General features: G+C 35.5%; 1 protein-coding gene across 1 annotated transcript; it reads right to left on the bottom strand.

Annotated features, from left to right (window-relative positions):
- Positions 1 to 613: 613 nt before the first annotated feature.
- LOC127733455 (uncharacterized) lies at positions 614 to 24,241 on the bottom strand. The gene is made up of 6 exons (XM_052242813.1): positions 24,013 to 24,241; positions 22,356 to 23,045; positions 7,168 to 8,622; positions 4,404 to 5,018; positions 3,331 to 3,502; positions 614 to 1,596 (listed from the first exon to the last, which is right to left on the bottom strand). The coding sequence occupies exons 1-6, from the start codon at positions 24,239 to 24,241 to the stop codon at positions 1,272 to 1,274; spliced, it is 3,486 nt and encodes a 1,161-aa protein (XP_052098773.1). The 3' UTR covers positions 614 to 1,271.
- Between the last annotated feature and the right edge of the window lie 1,480 nt (positions 24,242 to 25,721).

The following is a 25,721-nucleotide window of genomic DNA, read 5'->3' as shown; positions in this document are numbered from 1 at the left end:
CAATCCAAATTCAGACCTGTATCAAGCGCGAATATTGTGTCCATTTTTGGCCCAACTGTTCAGGGTTGGACCTCTGCGGTCGTATCCAGCTGCGCTCGGCGAAGCAATTTGTTTACTATGCTTCAGTTGTACAATCAATTTAAATTGCTAATCTCTTTAGTTTTTTGTGAAGTGTCTTTCCGTATTTTTCTATTGGCAGTGGTAATGATGTTTTCTCTTCGAATTATGGTTTTTGATTGCCAGTAGGTACTTATGCACCTTTTAGAAATCCAGAAATCATCCATTACATGTTTATGTTACTTTTTTGTACTTTTCTTTTGCGCTATAGTATGTAAGACCTTTCTAAGAGGCCGTAATTCTGGAACATTATGTAAACGAAGTCCGTCAAATAAATTCTTTAGAAGCATCTGTGTAACAATGAATTGATCTATTAATCAAATCATCAAATTTAATTTGTTACCCTGTATTTCAGTCCCTTCCTCGTTTTCTTCGTTGAACAGTTAAGTTTATATGTGAAATAACTTGTCTTTCTCTGAAATGAATAAACTACTCAATACTGGTAGTAACGAGGAAGAGAAAATGAAATACAGGCTTACAAAGTTTCACTTTTTGAATCACGGATAACTTATCGAATCAGTATTTCAGTATCTTGTGCAAATAATTCACACTGTCACTAATCTTGTGTTGGAATTGAAATACTGTGGTTTTCATAATTTTAAATGAAAGTAGATTTTGAGTAAAATGTCCGAACACACATGATAGCCATCGTTAGAAGTCACCGTATGGACATCATATGACTGGACATACATAATGACTAACACTCCTATAAGGCACTATAGAGTTTACAAAATATTTATTTTTTATTTCAAAATCTTACTTTTGTCGTCAATTATGTAACTAATCTAGAATGTCTTTCATTTTCATGTTCTGTACATTAAATGCTACTTTGATATTGAATATATGAAACTGCAATTTAAAAGATATATAATATTTGATTTAAGCAAATAAAGATTGGATTGTGGTCAATGTTAAACTTTTGTTTCATGTTCTGTATCAGACAGGCAGATAGAAGATGTTTCATTTTTCAACCCTTCCCCTCCCTTCCTTCTCGTCCACCTTTCCCTTTCTATCTCGCTTTTTATATGTCTCTTTTCTCCCCCTACACAATTTCTTTCTTCTCTTGTCCGTTCTCGTCTTTCTACAAACCCATTCTCCTATAGTTCCTAATTATCCTGTCTGTCCATCCTATTTTTTATATACAGGGTAGGTTATTAGCATCTACTGTTTCGTAAGTCAGGTGATACCGGATCAAACATAGAGTCAGCCAAGCTAGATGTTTCTGTGGAACATTTAAATTCTTCATTTTGAGAATCGGAATGTAGCCCTTCGATTCGTCGGACGACATCTACCAAAACCGAGAGATCTACACGAAAGAATCCACTAAATGGTGCGTCAAGGTCTGATACAACAAAACACAACATACTGATAGAGAATACAGTTAATATACACATAACTAGTTCCATACGATAGGAAAGGGCTTTTAATAGTAGTATACCAACAAATGAGAAAAACCCAAGTGTTTCCAAAAACGCCCATCTGTAAATATAAAAATATAGAAAATATAGGTTATGTCAGACACGATACTTTACATAATGAACGTTAATGTGATAAATATACTGACTAATTAGGATGATTTATAGAAGGAATATAATGTTTTAATATATGTTCAACAACGTTCTTTCTAAACACTTGATTTATTTTGGTGTGTTTAGAGGAGGACAATCATACATAGTATCTGAGCGTTCTTTTAATTTCACAATTCTTTAGACTCCAAAAATTTCAGAGTTCGAATTATTGTTTTGAAACCCTTCTATTGGTGATGACTGTATGCTACATTCTAGATGTTTTTTTGTTATTTGTGTGGTTTGTTAATTTTCAGATTGATCTATACACCACTTCCCTTTAGTTTCATTTTGATGTAATGACGACAAGCATATACATGAAAAACAAATAATTGGGATAAAGCGTGAAAATTTGAAGGGAAATTTCGTTATAAATGTAAGCTGCTTCTTCTCCTTCTTAAACTACTGTTCAGTCTAGGCTGTTATTAGTTTCTATGTAGAGCTGTCAAGAAGTTTACCGTACTACCCAGATTGCATTAGTTTCTTTTACCTGGTTCATTTTTGGTAGCCCTTTTAAATTTGAAAAGAAAATTTCATTTTGATGATAACCACCAAAATCATTGCTGTAATGTTGAGGTCAAAATACAGACGCCGTAAATAAATAGAATGAATAAAATAAATATGACTAGAACAAGAAATACATACACAGTCTGGTATTTGAGGGATTGCTGTTTCCAAAACTCAGTATTAAATTGTTCATGTTAATACAAACCCGGTGATAAGTCTAATTCGGTAGGTCACATTCGGGAAAAGAAGGACGGGATTGTAGTTACGACATTAGGAACATATCCGCTATCATCTGTGAAACGGATATTCCATAGCGGTCAACCAACTCGTGATGGCGTCCGTAAACCTTGCGAAGGGATAAATTGAACTTCACCACTTCGAACTCTTGGTTTAATAGCTTCCTTGTGAGCAGCAACCCTCCATCAAGGAAATCAAGATATGAAATACAAGTCCTGGAATATCGTATCAACTGGAGATATATACTCCGTATTCAGGCGCTGCTGGAATGTTGCTACATAGAAATGGAAAGTTCACAATTGGGAAGCTTAAATCATCTCTTTTGTCGTAAAGTTTTGTTTTCAACCGACACTCATTGTCAATTTCTAGATGTAATTCAAGATATGAGACAGACATAACTGTATAAACTGCGTGATAACGGAATTACGTATTGACAATTCACTTGGAATCAACATATATTCCCAAAACACTTACCAAAGAGGAATCCTGCATTATCATGTCTCTGTTCTATGTTCCTTTGGAATTTCGACATTAGACTTACCATCTGATTTATACTTGAACGCCAAACGAAAGCAGGAACTGCTTACCTTGCCGTTCACAAGTTCACAACCGGTTATAATTGATGGGGTTCGTGTTGCTCTGTCTTTAGTTTCTATTCAGTGTATAGAGGGTTTGTTCGTTTTTTAGTTGTTTTTCATTTTTTTGCCATGGCGTTGTCAGTTTCTCTTCGACCTATGAGTTTTTGCACATACATTCTTTAATTATGGGGAGTGTTCTGTTGTTACAACAACTTGACATACGTCCGTCAATACTAATTTTACCTAAAATCAGTTATGTGAAATACACTGACTGACTTCACTGTATCTATCAGTGAACAACATATATTATTATTGTGAATACTTACTTTACGGGGTGTATTTTTGTATGTAGAATACTGAGTCTATCAGAACAAATGCTGTTAAGCTGCAAGATGTGTGCCATGATTTTTTCACACAATACTCGATCAACTTGTGTCTTACTGTCATCCACATTCGTCTTTACCTCTCTAAGAACATCAATGATAGACCAGATTTTAACTGAAAAGATGAGATTACAGACCATTTAATCTTACCATCGTGTTTTTAAGTCTGTGTGCTTTGTTTTAATTTCTATTTTTAACATGGGGAAATTTTGAGTTGCGAGTGGATAGGGTAGTATTATAGGTAGTTTGGGCGTTTAAAAGTTTTTGCTGAAATCATGGATTTCATAAAATCAGTATAGGTTTTTATTGAACTTAGACTAAGTGATTGTTTTGCATGTAATATATTTTGAACGAAGACGTGTTAATATTTTATCTTATGGTAATAGTTTTTGTTATGAATACAAAAAAAAAAATGATTCATATCATTCAATATCAATGTAAAAAAAAACGTACGACTAATGAAATATATCATTTCTAAAAATAGTTGTAACATAACGGTTAAACTATTTTTTTGGAGGAGGTATTTTATAAACACTATCATCTCGTATATTATTTCAATATCCTATCCTGTAGTTTTCATTCCTTTCTAATAATTATGTTTCCTCCTATGTATAGTCCAACACAATTTAAGAGTAAATGCAAAATGCAGCATGAATAAAACTTGATGACAAAATTTCATTATGATCTTGAAAATATTCCAATCTACTCTTCATTTTATAATGTAGCAAAATACAATCAAGTATTTCATTTTTTATACTCACTTACAACATTAACTGGTGAAGGGTGGCTCTTTGCAATTGAATCTTTCAATTATATCCAACCTTTTAAATGCCTTTCCAAGAATATTTTGATTTAAATTATTCAACAAGTATAATGTAAAGCAGTTACCTCTTACATCGGCAATGCTCTTCAACTTCGTACTTTATTTGTCCTTTTTGAACTTGAAACATAGGAAGAAATATATAAAACAATGTGTGGCGCTAATACGCTTCCGTAGTATTCCTATTCAAACTTACTTTTAACATTTTCGTCAGGTTTTTCTTGAAATGAATCTGGTCGTCTATCCAGTATCTGTAAAATCATAAAAATGATCTCTGATTTGACACATCTGTATACACGCCGACGCATACTTGGCTTTGGTAAATTTATTCTTGTACAGAACGTAGCTATCTGGTCGATCATGCTTATTTCCTTCGTCACCTTGTCCATGATATGTATTTGTTTCGACAATGCTTGCTGAAATGCAAACCCAAAAGAAGTAGCATAGACCAGTCCAGCAGGTGCTAGAAAACATGCAATGGCATCATTAATATCCGGTGCGTTCGGGAATTCTGCTTTAGGCCAAATGAATGTTGTTAATGGCGAATATAAGTACAACGTGAATGGACATAGAGCCAGTGATAACAATGCAGGGAAGGCTATTTTCAGTAAGTCAAGTGGTCTGTTATGATGTGTCTGAAATGCTTCAATGACTTCATTGTCAAACGGAGAAAGAAATGGCGGTTCATCTTTAGAGAGATCGTTGTATTCTTCTAAATCGATAATATTAATTGCAGATTCCATCTTCCGCTTTCTTGTGATCCCCACTGGGCGTTTCCGGCAGTTACTATGTGCATACAGACCAATCATTGCTGACAAAAATATAAAAAGGAAAGATATCTCATGTAAGAATTAATAAATAATATTGTACTGATCCCTTTATATAAAACCAGTTAGTCTTTTTCTAATCATGTAAAAGATTGGTATTGGTTGACTCAATAGGCAAACAAAAAAATAGTTTTAAATACATAACTCAAGAGACAAATAAGACAGCTGTTGGACATGTAATTATATTGAAATCAAGGATTGAAGATGAAATCAACAATACCATATACAGTCGATTTTGTTGCAAAATTTATTTTCATATATTTAATATTTATTTGCATTTAAATGATATATCGTGCATAACCAGTGCATAACATTTTTTTAATAATAAACTGTTAAAGTTCATCATATTAGAACTGAGGGGGTGGACAATGGGGTACCCTTCTCCCACCTCCCGCCCCTATCTCCCACCTCCCACTTTTAGAATCTTTTTTTCTCTCCCACCTCCCGCCCCCCCCCCACCCCCCCTTCCTCCCACCTCCCTCAAAAGCTGTCCACCCCCTCAGAACTATTAAAGTTGCTGGTACGTCTCCTAACATTATCCTTACTAACTAAAGGTTTCTATTGAACAGATTCCCTTCTCTGTTGATAAGATTTTAATTTTTTTAAATCTGGAGAAATAGAGATATCTTAATTTTTTTGCTTAATGAATTTTGATTAACCGATAATTGAAGAACTTGATAGTCTCTGTTGAATTCACTCACAGCTTTTCTAGACTCTTGGCGATATACTAGTAGTATTTTTAGTTTGTTTGAATATTTAAGTCAGTTGTGTTGCATGTCTGTGATGTATGTTTACACAATTTTGGCTGCTGGATCCCACTTATTGTCACTTTCATTGTTATAGAGTTGAACAAACTATTTTGAAACGAAGAACATCAGTAAAAGCGCTGTTCCTTTGCTTTGTTTTATCACTTGTGAGAATATGGATCTTGCGTAATTATTAAATATATTATATCATGTCACTTCATTTCCATCAGATTTCAATAGATAAGTCTCTTCAGTGAAGTTTGAGGTCGAGATATATGAGAATTCACAAAATAAAAGAAAAGTTGAAAGGCAGAGAAAACAGGCAAGATACACATATGCTCATTCACGGTACTACAATCTGTATTTTGGCATTGCACAAGGCCATGTTTTTCTTTGACTGTTAATGACGTCTTTACACTAAATGCATTGGATGTTGGATGTGTACTGATTGATATTTTAGTCTTAGGTACATGATTTTTTATTACATGTAGCTGTTATTGGCTTTGAAGTAGCTGTCAGTAACAGCGAGTACTCTCAGATCTTTTCTTAGTGTATTTTTTGTTGTTGTGTGATATATAGATACGCTGACACGTCCAGTCTGTGTTTTCGTTAGATGTTTTCTGTTTTGTATCGATCTGATGAGTTAAGCCCTTTTCAACTGATTTTTATAGTTTGTTCTTATGTTGTACTGTTACACCACTGTCCCAGGTTAGAGGGAAGGTTTGGCGACAGCAAACTAGTTTAACAATGCCACATTCTATATGTGCCTGTCCCAAGTCAGGAGCCTGAAGTTCAGTGGTTGTCGTTGGTTCATGTATGTCATATTTGTTTTTCGTAAACTGTTTTGTTTAATTTATGCCGTTAGTTTTCGAAATTGAATTATTTCATATTTTTCATGTCGATGCCTTTTATAGCAGACTATACGGTATGGGTTTTTCTCATAGTTGAAGGCCGTACGGTTGCCTCTAATTGCTTACATCCACTTCATTTGAACTTTGGTGGATAGTTGTCTCATTGGCAATCATACCACATCTCCATATTTTTATAATAATCAACAATTGAAATTAATCGCATCTAAGGAGTTTTGATTAAGATAGATAATTGAATGTGTAATATTTGTGACTGCAAATTTCTATATCCGAATTTTCGCGTGAGAATGACGACGAGGTTGATGGAACTATTTGTCACATATAAATCTCTTGCAATGGTATACATGTTATCATATACATTTAAATTATTCCTAATAGTAAAAATCGGATTTCAAATGCAAAAATATTTGCTTATTTTTTGGGCATTTTATCATATTTTCTATCATTTATCTTAAAGTAAGGAATATCCCAGTCTGTTATATTTCTTTCTTTTTTTTTTTTAATTCAGACGTACTCACCAAGCACGACCAAAACTACCAATACAAAGGGCGGGACCATTATTTCAACAGCGGATGGTTCAGCTGAGGTTGTTTCCGCGGTAGCTTCGGGTTCTACTAAGTGTTCCGCTGTCGCTTCAGGCTCGGACGACATTTCTCCTTCTGATTCTGGTTCAGACGTAACCTCAAATCCAGGTTCGGTTTCAGGTGTAACCTCTGATTCAGACTCTGGTTCAGGTGTAACCTCGGATTCTGTCTCCGGTTCAGGTGTAACCTCGGATTCTGTCTCTGGTTCAGGTGTAACCTCAGATTCTGTCTCTGGTTCAGGAGTAATCTCAGATTCTGACTCTGGATCAGAAGTAACCTCAGACTCTGGTTCGGTTTCAGGTGTAACTTCAAATTCAGACTCTGGTTCAGATGTAACTTCAGATTCTGTCTCTGGTTCAGCTGTAACCTCAGATTCTGGTTCAGTTTCAGGTGTAACCTCTGATTCAGACTCTGGTTCAGGTGTAACCTCGGATTCTGTCTCCGGTTCAGGTGTAACCTCGGATTCTGTCTCTGGTTCAGGTGTAACCTCAGATCCTGTCTCTGATTCGGGTGTAACCTCAGATTCTGGTTCGGTTTCAGGTGTAACCTCTGATTCAGACTCTAGTTCAGGTGTAACTTCGGGTTCTGTCTCCGGTTCAGATTCGGGTTCGGTTGCAGATGTAACCTCTGATTCAGGGGTAACTTCGGATTCTGTCTCTGGTTCAGGTGTAACCTCAGATTCTGGTTCAGTCTCAGGTGTAACCTCTGGGTCAGACACTGGCTCAGATGTGACCTCAGATTCTGTCTCTGGTTCAGGTGTAACCTCAGATTCTGGTTCGGTTTTAGGTGTAACCTCTGATTCGGACTCTGCTTCAGATGTAATTTCAGATTCTGTCTCTGGTTCAGGTGTAACCTCAGATTCTGGTTCAGTTTCAGGTGTAACCTCAGATTCTGTTTCGGTTTCAGGTGTAAACTCTGATTCAGACTCTGGCTCAGATGTAACTTCAGATTCTGTCTCTGGTTCAGGTGTTACTTCAGATTCTTGTTCAGTTTCAGGTGTAACTTCCGATTCATACCCTAGTTCAGATGTGACTTCAGATTCTGTCTCCGGTTCAGGTGTACCCTCAGATTCTGTCTCTGGTTCAGTTGTAACCTCTGATTCTGGTTCGGTTTCAGGTGTAACCGCGGATTCTGTCTCTGGTTCAGGTGTAAACTCAGATTCTGTCTCCGGTTCAAGTGTAACCTCAGATTCTGGTTCGGTTTCAGGTGTAACCTCTGATTCAGACTCTGGTTCAGATGTGACCTCGGATTCCGTTTCTGATTCACTTGTAACTTCTGTTTCAGCAGTTAACTCTACTTCAGTTTCAGGTGTAACATCAGATACTATATTTGGCCCTGTTAATTGCAGTGTTAACCCGCTGTCACTTGAATTGGTTGTTTGAGAGTAACCTGAAAATATGTCAACACGATCATATTAATATTTGATACATATTCATAATGTTTCTTTTACTTGGAATATTAGAACTTTTTTATACTATTATTATTTATGAACGCATGCAAAAACCAAGCATGAATCATATAAATATTTTAATGTTGTTTTACACAGACTTACATTTATTGCAAACATTTCAATACAAAACAAATTTCTCTGGATTGGCATCTTGATTCCGTTTTGTCTCTCCTTTTTTTCACTCTAGTCTCTGTTAGAATATTGAATCGACACGTGGTTTTCTATGATGCATTAACAGTTAACAACCAAACAAAGTGTACTTGAGGGGAGGATCAAAAATCGTGTTATATCGATTTCGTTTCCTAAAACAAATTTATGATACATGATTTACTGATTGTTTGCTTAACTTCCAGTGGAAAATAGTTTCATGCATATTAAGAACGACAACAGCAATAAACGCGCAACAGTTTTGCAAGTGGGTCGACCGGAATGAAGGAAGGAGGTTTCGACTAGGACTGGAAATTGAAGGTATGGAGATAGGGACAGAAAATTTGCCTTGCAACAGGACATATAGGAACCTTTATAATGGTTGTTACAAGGATTCTTTAATACTCAGAGCGCGTGTCACTCTCCCTTCGCGAGGCATCGGATTTGACGTCTTTATACATTTTGTAAAACATTTACTAGACGTTCTTTTGAACGCTGTTGATACATTTTTGTAGAACATTGAAATTCAAATTCACCTGAGTTAATCTCTGTTTTTTGCTGGATTTGTGTTGCTCAATCTTTATTTTTTATGTAGTGTTTTATGACTGCTGCTTGTCTTTTTCGTCGTTTTTGTTTTTTTCATGATGTTATCTATTTTTACTGGACTTTTTAGAATAGCCTTGTTGATATCTTCTCGCTTTTTTTGTCAAACCTGTATTTGTTACAAGGATTTGGATCAACTATGTTTTCCAATTTCTGGTTTACATTTTCTGTGTCAGAGTGGGCCTTAAATTTGAAATAATTGTCAAGTTTTCCTTTATAGCTTATAATATCAGTGACAGCAATGTGCCATTGGTAGAATAATAGTATTGGCCGATCGGATAATAATACAAAACACATATTATTGATTATCGATATGTTGGTAGATACAACTTAAATGAAGAAAAAAATGTAATTTTGTATGTATTCTTTCTTTTATAAAAATAAGAAGATGTGGTATCATTGACAATGAGACAACTCTCCACCAGAGACCAAATGACGTAGAAAGTTATGACCTATAGGTCACCGTATGACTTTTAACAATGAGCAAAAGCCATACCGCATAGCAAGAAAAGGTCAAAAAAAAAAAACAAATGTAGATTATTCAAACTAGAAAAAGAACGTTCTCATTTATGTACAAAACAATAAACGAAAAACAAATATGAAAAACAGCAACAAACGACAACCACTAGAATACAGACTCCTTACTTGCGACAGCTGACACATACAGAATGTGGCGGGGTTAAACATGTTTGCAGGCACGCCAACCCTCCCCTAACCTGGGACAGTGGTGTAACAGCACAAGAAAAGAACAAACTATAGAAATCAGTTAAAAAGGGCTTTACTCATCAGATCGATACAAAGGACAAAAACAACTAACAAACACAAAAGACACAATGTTATAGATCTGACAGTACTTGCAGTCACTGAAAGCTTGTTCAGAGCCAACAACAGCTACTGAAAAAATCACGTATCTAAGACTAAAACATCAATCAGTTAAGATCCTGCGACTCTTTTCACAAAAAATCTTACGATTAAAATTGATCGTAAGTTATACTGAAATGTGTATGACTTACGAGTAATTTTACTCTTAAGATTTTTTGTGAAAAGAGCCGCAGCTTCTAACGGATTTAGTGTAAAGACGTCATTAACAGTCAGACAAAAACATGACCTTGTGCAATGCCAAAGGTATCGACAGATTTTAGGGTCGTAAATATACATATGTGTATAGCAATAATAATTAGTTGGGTTTTGATTTATTGATATTCATACCGATAAAAACAATATTCAAAGTTCTAATAACAGTGAACTGGTAACGTTTTAGAATAATTTAATCAACAGGATCGATAAGTTTACCCGGATAGTATCTAAATTTACCGGCTCGGTTAACAATATCACCGTCAAAATTAGAATGTGCTATCCCGTGTGTAATAAATATTCTATAGGTACCACCAAACTTCCAAACTAATTCTTTGTATCTTTGAAAGAATTTAGTAAAGGTTTTAAGTAATTTGTGTTAATGAAATCCTTGACGACTTAAAAATTTACCAATAATATATAATAGATTATGTTTAATGAAATCCAAAACGTCACTACAGACGCGTGCATAGCGAACGAGTTGGGATATATAAACACCGTAAGAAAGTGTCAAAGGAACATCACCGTCCAAAAAAAGGAAAATTAACAATAGGGAACGAAAAATCGTAACTTGTGTCGTAATTTTTTGTGTAAAACTGAAATATCTAAAGATAGGAAAGGGCAGTTATTCTTGTTTATAATTGATTTAAGTATGTTCCTTTGGGTAAATTTCTTCCGTATATTTAGAGAATTCTTTTTTATTTATAGGAAAAATATCATCAGCATATCGATAAGTGTTGCTGAATTTATCAACTAAATGGAACTCAGTCAGTTTTTAATAAGTTTGGCTATAAACTGTGATTTATCACAGTACAGGAGTACGTCTGCTATTAAAGGGGCACAATTGGTGTCTATGGGAATACTTATAAGGAACATCTTCATCAAGCGGGTACCTGCCTTTATTATCAAGATTTTGTCAGTGATTAATTTTTATAAATAGCTTTTTCGGATTAGAACCTGTTTATTCCTGTGTTTTTTGGTTTTGTTCGTTTTTTTCTCGAGTCTTTCAACCAAGCAACCATTTTCATGAAATATTCTCAAAAATATGGTCAGCAATACTTTTACTTATAAAAATCTGACTTCTGTACTAAAAAAAATAAATTCTAATGTATTATTTACCAAGTTTGGTAATTTTAACTAATTTTACGTTTAAACCTTCATTCTTTTTAATCTAACCAGTATTATAATCTTACCTTGCTGAAATGCCAATCCTGTTATGAGAATGGAGATTACAGTAATGCAAGTAAGCTTTGTTGTCATCCTGAACAAACACAAACAACCAATAGTTGTCAGACATAAACTGATGGCTTTACTCGATCAAATGAACAACTTCATACTGTGATGAAATATAAAATTGATTCGTTTTTATAAATTAATGAAGCGATTTTATGATCAATAATTGTTAATGCTTTTTCATGATAGAGGTTACTAGTGTATGTCTTGTAAAACATTACTTGATACATTTTCCCAGTTTCAGTATTATAGTAACACACTGCTTTGATTTCCACAACACTTATAGAAAAAGATAAAACGTACTTTATTGTGCGTCTTAATGCAGGAAATTGTATGGCAAAATTCGATGAAAAAAAATTGCACTAATTTTAATGTATTCTAATTTTAATGTATTCCATAAAGCCCATATATTCAACAATCAAAAATCATTTAAGAACTGAATGTTTATTTTTGTAAATTTATTGGGTTTAAAAACGTTGACCGAAGTACAGTTTCTTCATTCTAAAAATGTGCGCACGGTCAACGCTTTTACAACCCTATAAAATTACAAAAAGAAGCTTTCAATACTTATAATTACATTTTTTTTGTTAGGATCATTATAAACACGATTTCTATCAAGTTTTTCTTTTATTTACCTGTGCACTTTATTGTGGAAGCTCGTGTCATCATAAATGTTACATTTCATTTTGAAATGAAGATTAATTTCAGAATGACGCGAGATTGGTGTTAGCCAATCAAAATAACGTATTATAATGAAACATACATGTAATGTAATTATAATTAAATAGTGGTTTGAATAGTTATGTTCTTTTTGTTGTTGTTCTCTAGATTTCGTTTTTTGTGTCATTTTATAGCCAATATCTCATACAACTAAATTAAAGCATAAATTAACATCCCAATTCATTTCGAAAGGTTGTCGTATCAGTTAATATGATTTCATAGAGATATTTTCATAGTTAAGGATTTTGGTATATCTATTCATTTTTGTAAGTGGAATTTAAGCATGGTAATTATTTAAACTGATTAAAATGTGTGGTAAACATTTATGAAATACCAACTAAAACACATGTTACCTACATGTAGTTAATTCTACCCTTTGTTTTGAGTGAGGTTTTTACTACTCAATGTGTTCAATTTTTGAAGGATGAATGGTGATTACTTGTTGAATTATGTCAGGATTTCTATATTTTGTACTTGCCTGATCACAAAATTTCTATTCTGCTTTATTTAGTACTGACAGTTTATAAAACAGAGGATTTACAAAATGGTATCAGCTTTTATCGGTCTGGTAGCATTAAACGAAATTTCAAGGAATAATGACATGTCTTCTATTTCTTCTATTAATTTTGAACAAAAAATCGAATCAAGAAACAAAATTAAAAAATTAGATGTCATAGATTCCTGACTCTTGAACAGTTTTAATAGGCAATGCAGTTATTAACAATAAATAAATAATATCAGTTTATAATAGTAGTGTTGCGAACTTCCCTACCCTGAATATATTTCACACAACCAAAACGTCCTCCAATCTTTACTACTGAATTTTACACAATATTACAGACTCATTTTTGTAACCAATGGTTCCAACAACTTTATGACTTTTTTTGGACAAACTGACAAAATAAAAGGTACATAAAGATAGATAAAACTGGAATTCTAATACATTTTGGAGTATTTTTCTATAGAAAATTATGAAAGAATATTCCTAAACAAAACGAAACTCTACTAGAAGTAAAGTTATATATTGTCTTTCAGATATGAAATAAATATATCAATTTTCTTAAAGATGTCCGTCGATGCATTTATTTTACATAACATGTTGTTGGACGAACATATAGTATTTCAATTACTATAGCTCGCAAAATCCGGCTGTGAAATAAGCAAATAAAGATGTTTTGGTGACTGTTCAGCTTCTTGAAGAAAATATCAATTTATAAATTCTTGCGTTCGAATAACTTTTCCTAGATTTACCTTCATCAGAAACGCTCAAACCCAGACATTTAAAACCGAGGATGTATAAGACATGAAACACGTGAAGAACAATATGACAAAAAGAAACCTAAAAAAAGCCAATTCATCCAAGGTCAACTTTCCCTTAGGCGTTTGGAACCTTTCTTAATAATTTCTGAAATTATAACAACGGAGAACTCAAGAAAAGTTTGCTAAGAACCATGTCAGTACCGAAGCACAGACTACTGAGTTTATTTAAATTATTTTTCTAATTTAGCAAACCTAGTTTGTACAAAACTTGATAACAAGAATTACGTTAAACGAACCTTCAAACATATTATTTTCAAAAAGGACTAATTGATTAAACAAGTTATAACGATTTTATTCATCTTAATTTGAATATAACGTATAATTCTTGTGTAAACAGTGTATGTAATTAAACGTCTTTCGTACTGAGTAATAACAGTGTAGAAAATGTATAATCCAAGTAAAAGCCAATTGATCCATTTATTAATTTGTAAATTAACCAATAATTCACCTTCAATCTAAAGTACTATAAGACTTTCGACGTGGGAAAAGAAATACTGCCATATCTTTATGACACAACATTGACAATACAAAAAGGCAGTTCTGTAAGGTAACACTCTAGTAAACTCAATATGTTTTAAAATATACGGAAATAATTTTAAAATGACGTAAAACTTTAATATTAAAGAAATTGTGTTCTTTGACATATGAAAAAATAATTAATGTCAAATAACTATTGCGTATTATTCACAGAGTCTATCATATCATTGATATATTACTATGATAGAAAGATCGTCAGTCCTTGAAGTCTTTGGGTTGTTTATCTAATAAAGTCCGTTTGACTGTTGTTAAGTCGCAAGTTACTTTTTTCTATCTAGTATTTTGTGATATTTTTTTCAATGTATGTCTTTAATTTTCTTCTCTCTCCTGACATTTTTACTATCATGTCTTGATAATTAGTTCATTGAAAATCTGTTTCACTTCCACAAAGTTATTCATCCTGAGGAAAAAAAAGGATTAGGGGCGTATATGATAACTTAAACCATTGTGGTGACGTCAGCCTATTCATTTACCGTGGATTCTTTTTCTAGAATCAACGCTTCCTAAATCTGCCGCTGAAATTGACTCACCAAATTATATTCAATTGTTTCCTTTGTGTGCCTAATTTCATTAAGTTTGAATTGGCTAATTTACTGATTTCTGTTCACTAATGGAATTAATTTAAAAACTTACCTTTAATTTTTGTAATTTTTATATGCCTTCACTGGGAATCGAACCCTAAGGGGGCTTCCTTGAAATCTGTTATGTGTGACTGACATCAACACACCGACGAAACCTCTCGGCTACCAATGGGTTACACTATAGATGTTTATTTTATATATTTAAATGAACATCTGATATACATCGGTTCATAGGACACACAGGGCTTGTACCTTTATATAGACACAATAGGCAGTCGTATAGTATGAGTTGGTAGCCGCGAGGTTAGCATGGTTAAAATCAATGCGTTAAAGATCGGGATTTGTCGGTTAAGGTTCGAATCCCTCTATTCTCTCTGTTGTTCCAATTCTTAAGCTATCCTTGTTTTTTTCTAATTTTGCAAGTTATAGTGGATATTTTTGTAATAATAGCGAGTTTTACCGTTTTTTTATATATTATTATCGGCTATTACACATGTTTGAAACAAAAATGATTACATTCTATTTGTCAATTTTTGTTTTAGAAATATAGTATGATTTCATCTGTTTTACTGCATAATTTTACAAAGGTTTGTTCGCAAATTCCTATGCGAGAAAATCGTGATGTGCCTAGAGTGTTAGAAAAGTTTCGATAACATACTTATTATATATACTTTATATATGCTTTTTGGTCGGGTTGTTGTCTCTTTGACACGTTCCCCATTTCCATTTTCAATTTTATTAGAAATAATTTCGAATATGTCTTATTTTGTATAAACAGATAATATTCATATGCCTGGTAATATAAAGATCTTTAAAGGTAGAAGTGTTATATTTGTATTTTGTTAACCAATTAATTGTGATCTGAGATTTATCAATGCATCGTTGGACACGATAACATGGTTATTTAAACTCACTTACAATACCTTCTAATTAAGAAAAGGCTTTAATTTTGAAAAGAAATTAACACAATAGATTAAGTTATAGATACAATGGATAAGCGTAGATTCATGAAAAACAAACCATTCGCCCTCCGGGCTCATGGTTTCTTTTTCAAGAATCCACGCTTATCCATTGTATCTATATAACATATTTCCCAATCATATGGTAGAATAATGCCAGTTCTCACATATGTAACATGTATGCATATAATATATTGCTAGTATATGGATTAACTCTTATGTTGTTTCAACTATTACTTATCACAGACTTCCAGAAAAGTCTAGAGGAATTAAGGGCTTTTAATGCAAAATGGAGCTTTAATGCAGTATAATATACTAATTTGTTTTAGTTTGCTAGTGTCGCGCTTGACTACATTAATAATAGATGAAATGAGTATCAACGTTAACATATTAAAATACGTTGCTTACAAAAACTCTGCTAGAGTAGACTAGGCCGGAGCAGTCTAGTGTGTTTGCTCACCCGAGACGTTCGGTGATGCGTTGGCAAACTCATAAAACAATAATTGGATGATATGTGAGGAACAAATTCATGAGAAACTTAGATTTGGTTTCATGAAATCTTCTAGATGTATGAATTCACTCTTAAGATTTTGTAAAATGTTTGTCTTAATTTAGGAAAACCCATTTTTTGACAGTTGTTCAAATGCACATATCGTTGACGTCACCGGTTTTTGAAGACTGATGATTGTTCAAAACATATTGTCATCCAGGCTGGTAAATATATAAGGCTATTTTTAATTTTAAACTAATAAAAGACTTCCAGGAACATGAATTGTTCGCCTGTGCAAAATATGCAACGTTGTAATCATTAGCAGTAGTGACAGCAATGACTGATCTTTCTCGTAAGATTGTGGCCAGATTTATGTATATCCACTTAGTAAATCTATAATACTAAAGGAACGATTTTGCAGGATTTTCAGGAAAACGCGAATTAAAACGAAAGTGATATACGTATGCTTGTGTTCATTATTCTCGCATTAGCACATAACTATTAAATGCAATAACTGTCTTTTTTTTTTAATTTGTAAATACATTTTGAATGCATTTTTAAAAATGTATATTCTCTCAACAATCAAAAATTCTAGAGTGCTTGACGTCACAAATATTCATATTGAGTACTTTGATGCAACCCCTTATCCAATTTTGTATGAACTTACTTTAAACTTTCAAGATCCTTAAGTATTCCTTATAATCAATTATTATTGACAATTAACAAACCAAGGCTTCATTCCATTACACTGCAGGTTCTGATGTGAATAGAATTGTCCCTTCTTTACCAGTTTAACGGGAATATTCAAACATGCCAGATATCGAACGATTTGTAAAAAAAAAAAAAAAAATAAATGACTGATATAATGATACATTTTTTATTTCTAAACACAGCACTATTTTAAACTTGATGATCCAAATCAACAGATTGTTTTGTAGAGTTCATACATATACATATAACACAAACATTATGGATCAGTTAAATATCATGATTACTTCTTAAGATCAAAACATCTGCTTGATTTTTGTAAGTACAAATGTAATAAGATTAAATGTGTTTGCATTTCTTATTACAATATTTTTTGTAAAATATGTAAAATATGTATTGTTTGTTTTATGTTTTTTTCTACATATATGTGATGATTTTGTATCTTAGATTATATATTTTACATCAGTTTCAGTTCGGTAGAAGCTTTATTTTACGTATTTGTATATACTTAGATAACACATAAAAAGGAGCAAGATGTTTTGCGGCAAAATTTTATGTCAGGTCAAATGTGAAGGGGTGTTCCACAGGAAACCCTGATACAAGTTATGAGGAATTTTAAGGGAACGCCCTTCCTTCAAGAATAGTACGACTATCATAGTCGTATATATGCAGGCGTGACTTCAAGTCTTGCTCATTACCGACCGTGCGAGACCCTCATGGGTTGTCAAGGTTTGTCATCAGTCTACAAAGACATCAGTCTAAGGTACGGTATGTGGATATTTGAGATTGTTATCTCTTATATATACCATTTCGTTGAAGTGTAATGAAGAACAGGTTGGTGCCTGTAAGGAACACGGATTTGTACAGTGTTGTAGCTTGTATAGTGTATATAATGTGTAACAAAAGGACAAGTTTGATCCCGACTGAGGACAATTTGTAACTGACAAATTTGCACCAGTTGTATAGTTATGTATTTGATGTAGAATAGTTATACATAGTTCAATATAGAACGCAAAGAGCAGTTGTACATATTTTAGTTCGTTGATACCAATTTATAAATAAAGTTTACTTGTTGGAAAATTTGTAAATCGAACATTTCGGATTCAGTATCAAACTTAATTGTAACGTACCTTGTACTTACATGTAATAGAAATAAACACGCGTACCCTATTTACACGCCACATATATATCTCCATCGCACAAATCCCCTCCTACTTTCATGAAAGATTATGTTTTGAGGTTTCCCGCAGAAAACATGGGGTCAATATGGACCTCGAAATTACTGGGGCTCTACGAGTACGAAATCCGTCGTAGAAAAGGTTATATGACCAAACCAAATTTTAAAAAATCTGTGTTGTAATTGCCAGAATGATTTTCTTGTTGTGTTTTCGTTACTTCAGCATAAGATTTAAAGTAGGGCTCAAATTGCACAGATAACTTGTACTTTGCCTTTTTTACAAATGTATCCGTAACAGTATCTCCACTGTACAGTAAGACTATTTTACAGAAAAAGAGTTAATTAAAAATAATTATGGTTGGGTTGCTGTCTCTTTGACGTACAACCCATTTATAGAATACCAATATCTCCACGGTATAATCTATCGAATGAATTAATAAACTACAAAGATTGTAGTTTAAGTCATGACTAGTAAATTCATTCAAACTTAAATTCAGAAAATTATAATAAGGACATCCACGTTTTTTTAACAACCAGCCACCATATCAAAATAACTGATGTAGTAATTTGCTTTATTTATAAATGTGTTTTAGTAGTTCGCCAATACCAACATCAGTGAAAAGTTTGTAGTTAATGTGTTTTAGTATCGATTCCTTCATACCTGCGCTTGTCCGGGTTACTTTTTTAGTATTTAAATGTTGACGGACAATTTCAGTTATGTTGATTTATTTGTAGATCATACCTTTCTAATCGTTTTTTGCAGGATACAGTTTCTCTCTATCTATCATAAAAATCTGGGTGGGGTTTACAGAATAGAGAACAATGAGCAATAAGTGCAGAATAAAGAGACAAAAATATAAAGAATACAGAAAAATCGGCAAAAAAAAAAAAAAAGAATGGAGAATAATGGGGTGTTGAGAATAAGAATCAAAATAAATAAAGGATAGAGAAAACTGTCTGAAAAGTTAAAGAATAATGAAATGAACGACCCACATCCAAATCGTATACTAAATTTATTTGAGATAAAAGCCAAAATACCCCAAAAAGGGTTAAAATCATCATTCCAAGGCAAGAACTCGTATGTAGAGTCGATTGACAAATTCAGTTCTGTTTGACTTATTTGTTAACTTATATTACCAATCAATTTCGTTATTTGCGGTTTTCTTTGATTATAGTTTTCAAGAAAAAAAGCCCAAAAATTACAAAGGGTAATGATTGGGAGTCAATTTCATGGTTTACGAGTTTGGTTATGTCTTATGGTTAGATTAGAGGCTATTACCAATCCGCTATTTCGTGATGCCTCGTCATTGGTAGAACTTGCCAATGTAAAGGAGTGCAAGTTTTAGCTTTTAGTTTTCGCTGTATCATAATTTTAAGTAAGATGTGGTTTATGTGGTTGTTTAAGTACGAGAAAGGTGTTATTTGTCCCCTTTGTGTATATACTCATATGTGTGATCTAAACCCGTCTTAGATTGGTGAATTGTGGTTAACTTGATGAATACTTCCTACAAAAACTTAAATTTACTTTAACCAATTCCAACGAAACTAAAACGGAACATTAGGATTGATAGACAAAAAACTCCCTTTTGATATTTAAATTCTTGTGTGTCGTCATTCCAGAGTATACTGTTTGATTTTGATTATTTTTATTGTCATTCCACAGTTATGGGACTCATGGTAATATTCTACATGGCATACTCTAGATCTAGAATGTTTGGATAAACTACAAACTTTACACTGATGTTGGTATTGGCGAATCTAGACTCGCTTTGGATTTGAAAAAAATATAGTTTTGTCGTTCCATAAAGTTATGGGATTTTTAACAGTCGATTTTGACGCAATATGTATTTACATATGGATATCCTCATGACACAGCAATGTTACTAATTTGTTATCAGATTCATAAATATGTCAGATCCTAATGCACAATTCGGGGTATCATGTGGTCTTGACGTAGTTGTTTTTTTTATGTATGATTTTGTTTTATAACATGGAATTCAAGTATTCTGATAATTGTCTTTGAGATCAATGGCAGTTATATGTATTTTAAGTGTTGGTGTATATGCATATATAGTCAGATGAGCATGCACTCCGAAACTTGTTTATCTTTGTCCCTCTTCTAATTTATCAACACGAATTGAATCGACATTACATAACAAGGTAAACCTGTAAAGGAAAAAAAACTATTCCTTGGTGGGGTACCAGATCGGATCTTGAATACCTATACTGTAACCATGTCCGTATTTAATATCTTCTCCTGTCCGGGACATGTTCCCAATTCTGTATCTCATTCTAGTCAATAGAATCGTTCCATCAACAACAGACAACCAATGAGAACCGATATTTGTTACATAATAATTTCAAGATGGCGTGAATATCGCTTCGCACCTTGATGCAAAGCAAACATGTGGAGCGGGATCTGCCAACCCTTTCGGAGCACCGGAGATCACCCCCGGTTTTTATAGGGCTTGTGTTGCTTAGTCGTTAGTTTTCAATGTTTTGTTTTATCTACTGGTTTTTGTTTTCTTTTGGTCGCTTTCTTTTTTTGCCATGCGGTGTCAGTTTATTGAATCGATTTATGAGTTTGAATATATCTTTTGGTATCTTCCGCATCTCTTAAATTGATCGTATTTGCTACTCTCTCTATCCTTTACTGTTTTGAAAGGAACAAAGTCAGCAATAGATTGACGAAAAAGGTCATTTAATGGCATTAAACAGGTGTCAATACATAATTTCATGCTTGCATCACAGCTGAATATGACCAATCAGATAATTAGATTGTGTTTATCTAATAGTATTTGAATATTGGAGTTGAAGCGGGGACAAATCCTCGGGTTATACCATATATTATATATAATAATATATAATAAAACAAATTTAAAGATTTCATTTATTTTTGGTTGAATCACTAAAATTTAATTTGAGATCGATTTTGCAAATCTCCTGATCATATCAAACATAGGTTTAGAATGTCTTTGTGATATCTTTTACCATTTTGTTTTAAATTGGAGTTAAAAATTGTGAGTTCCCATAGAGTTTGAGGTAAAACGTACCCGACAATATCACCTCCAAGAAAAAAGGTCGAATTTGTCATTTAAGTTCAATTACCCTCAAAGGTTCCGGATGTGGTGATTTATTTATTCGTAGACCTGGTGAGATGGTGCTTGTAATTTTTGTTTATTATGATTTATTTAAAGTTTCTCTTAATCTGTAATAAAAAAAATGCCAAACACCTGCGATTTCTTGTTATATTTCATACTTGGTAGAATTGACCTAGTGATCATATTAACCTTATGTCAGTTTGCTCTAGCTGCTTTAATTTTGAGATACAAGAAAAAAACACAGTTTTACCAATATATTATATTGTAGCCGTTGTAGCCATATTTTTTATTCGATAGAAACAAAATTAGGATCGTTTGAAGAGGACATTGCAAACATCATTACTGCCAGTTTCAAAACATTTGTTTTTCATGCAGTTTTAGAGAAAGTTTTTGAAAAAAAACACATTTACGATGGACGCAATGTAACCATCACAATGTTGTAATTGCCGATATTAACCTAATACCGATAAATACCTTTGATGGTCGTTCCTGCAGTCAGGAACGGCCGGATTGCTCTTCAGTATGATAAAGTCGTCTGTTAGCCATTAGTTCATTACCGGAAGAGGATGATTTCTGGGTAGTTCTTCGGACATCTCTAGATGGTGTATCTGATGACCTAAAACTAACCCTACCAATACTACACTCCCCCCAGTTTTATTAATAAGGCACCCTCTACTGAGGTGGGCCCTGTGAATTTCGCCCAAAATTAACAAAAAACGGAAATCATACTAAATTTATAGAAAATATACATCAATTTAAAAAGTATACAACCTATCCCCACCCCCTGACAGACCCTTTGTATCTATGGGTCTACTGATACACTAACAATTAATACAATGTGTTCCCAACAAATTGGGAATCCAATAACCTGGGAATTGTTCTTCTCTGGATCATACACCAACTTCCCCTCTCCTTTATAAAAACTAAGCCCTGGACGCTGAAGGGCTGCAAGTCCTGGTTGGACCTAGGAGATTGTGCGGATCCACCTTCATTCTAAATCTTTACTTGTATTGTCTTTATACCTTTGTAAAGGGCGGGAATTCCAGGGTCCCACTGTCTTCTACTGGTACCCCATCTGATTGTGGCAATGGTCACACATAAGACTGTTGTCCCACTGTCTACTGTAGGTGTTGGCAGATTACAATACCTAGCGCCAATATTTTCTGCTTTGAAAAGTGACCCCAATCTTGAATTGAGGCTTTCTGTATTAACGGATGCAGATTTCTGGCTGACGGGAGATTTGTCAATGATAACTGTTCCTTTGTAGAGTGGAATGTTTCTTTCAGTTGTGGCCTTTCTGTCAAATTCTCCCGTTGTGAACCCTGTGGCCTTTCGGTCAATTTCTCCCGTTAAGGAAGGGTCCACAAAAAAAAGGGATGTAGGACCTTTTGCAATATTGTCCGTCATTCCTCCATCTACAACAGGAGTAGGCCCCCAATATCGCTGACAAACTGTTTCCTCATCACTGGCCTCTTCTACCAATGTGGTATCTGCCTCACCTTCTGAGGTGGAATCCCAACTTTCTTGGGCCTCCTCATCACATGCCAAAGTTGTCTCTGTTGGGGCAGCAACCTCGTGAAGGCTATGGCTTTCCTCCATTGCCAAGATAGCTCCTATCGGTTTCCTTTCAATATTGGCTACCGGACCCTCCTGGTCCCCTGTGAGCACTACTGGAGCAACTATGTTGCCCAAGTCCAGTTCCTCACCTGAACCTAAATGTAAGGTCCGGATAAAATAAGTGGGCACTATTATCCCTTCTTGATTACCAGGGCACAAGACTGCCCCGCTAGGAGACCAAAAGAATTTGTAGCCCTCGGCCTGCGCCCTCTGTATATCTATTTCTACCTCTACCTCCCAATGGGGCTTGAAGCTGTTTGGCACTTTATCAACTAAGTGTATATACTGCCTCCCCATTTTCCGCAACCCCTCCTCTTTTATATGGCCCCATGAGGCCATTGTGGTGTAACGGTAGCCTTGGGGCACCTCACATTTCTCTACTAATGGTATGTCTGGGGTATCCCCCACCAAGGAATACCCCTGGTTAGCCCTAATTTTCCAACAACCACTGTCTGTGTCCTTTATCAAAGTGAAACTCCTGTCCACGTCAACCTTGATCAGTTTATGAATATCCGGTAAAGAGTACCCGGCAAAGCCTGGGTGCTTTTTAAGGATTTCCTCCACCAACAAATACCCACCAGGGAGAAGTCTGTGGCTCAACTCCAGTGCACCATGCCTCAATATGTAAGCAAGAGATTTTAATAAGTAGCAGTCCAATCCGCCTGAAGGAGTTGCCTCTTTGTCAGAACTTGAGCACTGCTCTGACTCAATCTCTGCTCTAACCTCCACCGACACCCTAGATTGTCTGTTCCCCTCCCTGTCCCTGGGGAGATTGGCACCAACCCCTGGGCCCAATATAGCTACCTCCGCTACTCTGACTTGGGGTACAGATTCGACTACTGAGAGGCCTAACTTCATTTGCGGGGACTCACTCCAGCCTCCTGAGTAGTCCCGTTGAAGTTTAATGGACCCGTTACAGTTCTGCTTGACTGATTCATTAAAGTATCAGTTTTACCCTTCCCCTGGAAATCCAGACAGTCCGTCCAAGGTTAAAACAGTGGTAGCACACTCCCTCCAGTGGAGGTCCTCTGTGATGGGATGGACTCCCTAACAGGGACTTACCTCTAAACTTTGGACATTTCTTTTTAAAATGGCCCCTCTCCCCACAGTAGTAGCAATCTTCTGTCACTGCCTGTCCGCCCGGTGATGGGCTTCTTGCAACTGGGCAGGGGAGGAGTTTCTTGAATTGGTCCATAATGTCGTCAAGTTTTTCATGGACTAGAAGAAACTTCCTATCTGTCTTTTCCAGCTCTGCTTTCCATGCACTAGCTGGGGCCCTCTCAGGGGCCATAGTAGCCCTTTCATGGGGCACCTGATACTCATGGTAGGCCTCAGGGTGGTCCTCATAACGCCCACTCATTACCTGCCTGACCTCACGCCTAATAGGCTTGCCATATATTGCCTGGGTGTTATGTTGAAATAACCTTATTTTGTCTACTGCCTCCTCAATACTTTGGGGTTGGAGGTTAGAGACTTGCGCTCCCAACTCTTTGTTTTCAATGCCCTGGCAGAGTCGTGTTACGGCTTACTCATACATATACTCATCAGGGATGTTACTAAATGCCCTGGTCGCCAAGGACAACACACGGTCAGCCCAGTCCTCAAAGAGACTCCTCAGGGGCTTGCCGGGCATTGTTGAAATGGACCCGGGCAGTCTCAGTGAGCGCCTGGAAACCAAAACGCTTGTGCAGTTTTTCAACTAGCTCCCTATAACTCACCTCCCTGTCTCTTTCCATAATGAGGGCATAATATTCACTTGCCTTTCCCTCAAGCCACCAGCAAAATTGATCTTTGCACTCTTGTGGGCCCCACTCACAAACCTCTGCATACCTTGCAAATTTTGTGAAGAAAGCCTGCCAGTTGCCCTTCCCTTCATACTTAATATTTTTCGGGGAGTTGCTGACTTTTGAGGCGCTACTTGAAACTCCTCGTGACCCACCTCTGCTGTCGGGTCCCCTTGTATTTTCCCTAGGCCTATCCTCATTATATGCCACTTAGGTAGGCCTGCTGCCCATAGCTCTCCCCTGCGGTGATCCCTTCTTGGTGCACCGGTGTGTACCCTTGATTATACCGACCCTGGGGTTGTCTATCTCCATAGGTGTGGGCTGGTGTCTGCCTTGTGTCCTCGCCCCTATTGTCTTGCATATCTCCATAGGTGTGGACTGGGGTCTGCCTTGTGTCCTCGCCCCTATTGTCTTGCCACTTGCCATACCTACTAAGGGGTGTGTCATACAGTCCCCCACCGGTGCTCGCCGGTTGTGTACCAGGTGCTGACCCCTGACTAGTATAATTGCTTGCGTGACCCCTGGGGTGACCCCTGGGAAAAGGTGTGCCCCTTTGTTTGGGGCACTCTTGTCCCATGTATGGTGTTCGCCTGGCCAATACGGCTTGTAACCAATACTACTACTACCCCCGGGGTGAGGGTTGTTACCCTGGTTTGGGTCACCAGCGTTGTGGTGGCCCTACTCTTTTTGCGTCAACTGTTCCCCGTAGACCCCGCTCCAATTAGCTGGGGTCTCAGGTCTAGATCTGGCCTCCTCAGGATATGAACTATACTCAAGGAGTCCAACTGGCTGAGCCCTCCCAAAGCCCCAGGACTTTGCCCCTGGTGCCATCCTTCTTGCTTAAATACAGACTGACCATGTGTTTGGCATGGCATGCCTGGTGAGGCAACCATTCCCCCATCTATAATAGTGTTTATCATTGATTGATGTTTACCTCGGGCCTCAGGTGGTGGCCCAATATTTTAACCACCCCCATTGGTGCTGAAG

This window comes from Mytilus californianus, unplaced genomic scaffold, assembly GCF_021869535.1.
Source record: "Mytilus californianus isolate M0D057914Y unplaced genomic scaffold, xbMytCali1.0.p SCAF_3, whole genome shotgun sequence".
NCBI lineage: Eukaryota > Metazoa > Mollusca > Bivalvia > Mytilida > Mytilidae > Mytilus > Mytilus californianus.
The sequence above is the reverse complement of the archived record's forward strand: the minus strand, read 5'-3'. Positions and strand labels throughout refer to the sequence as shown.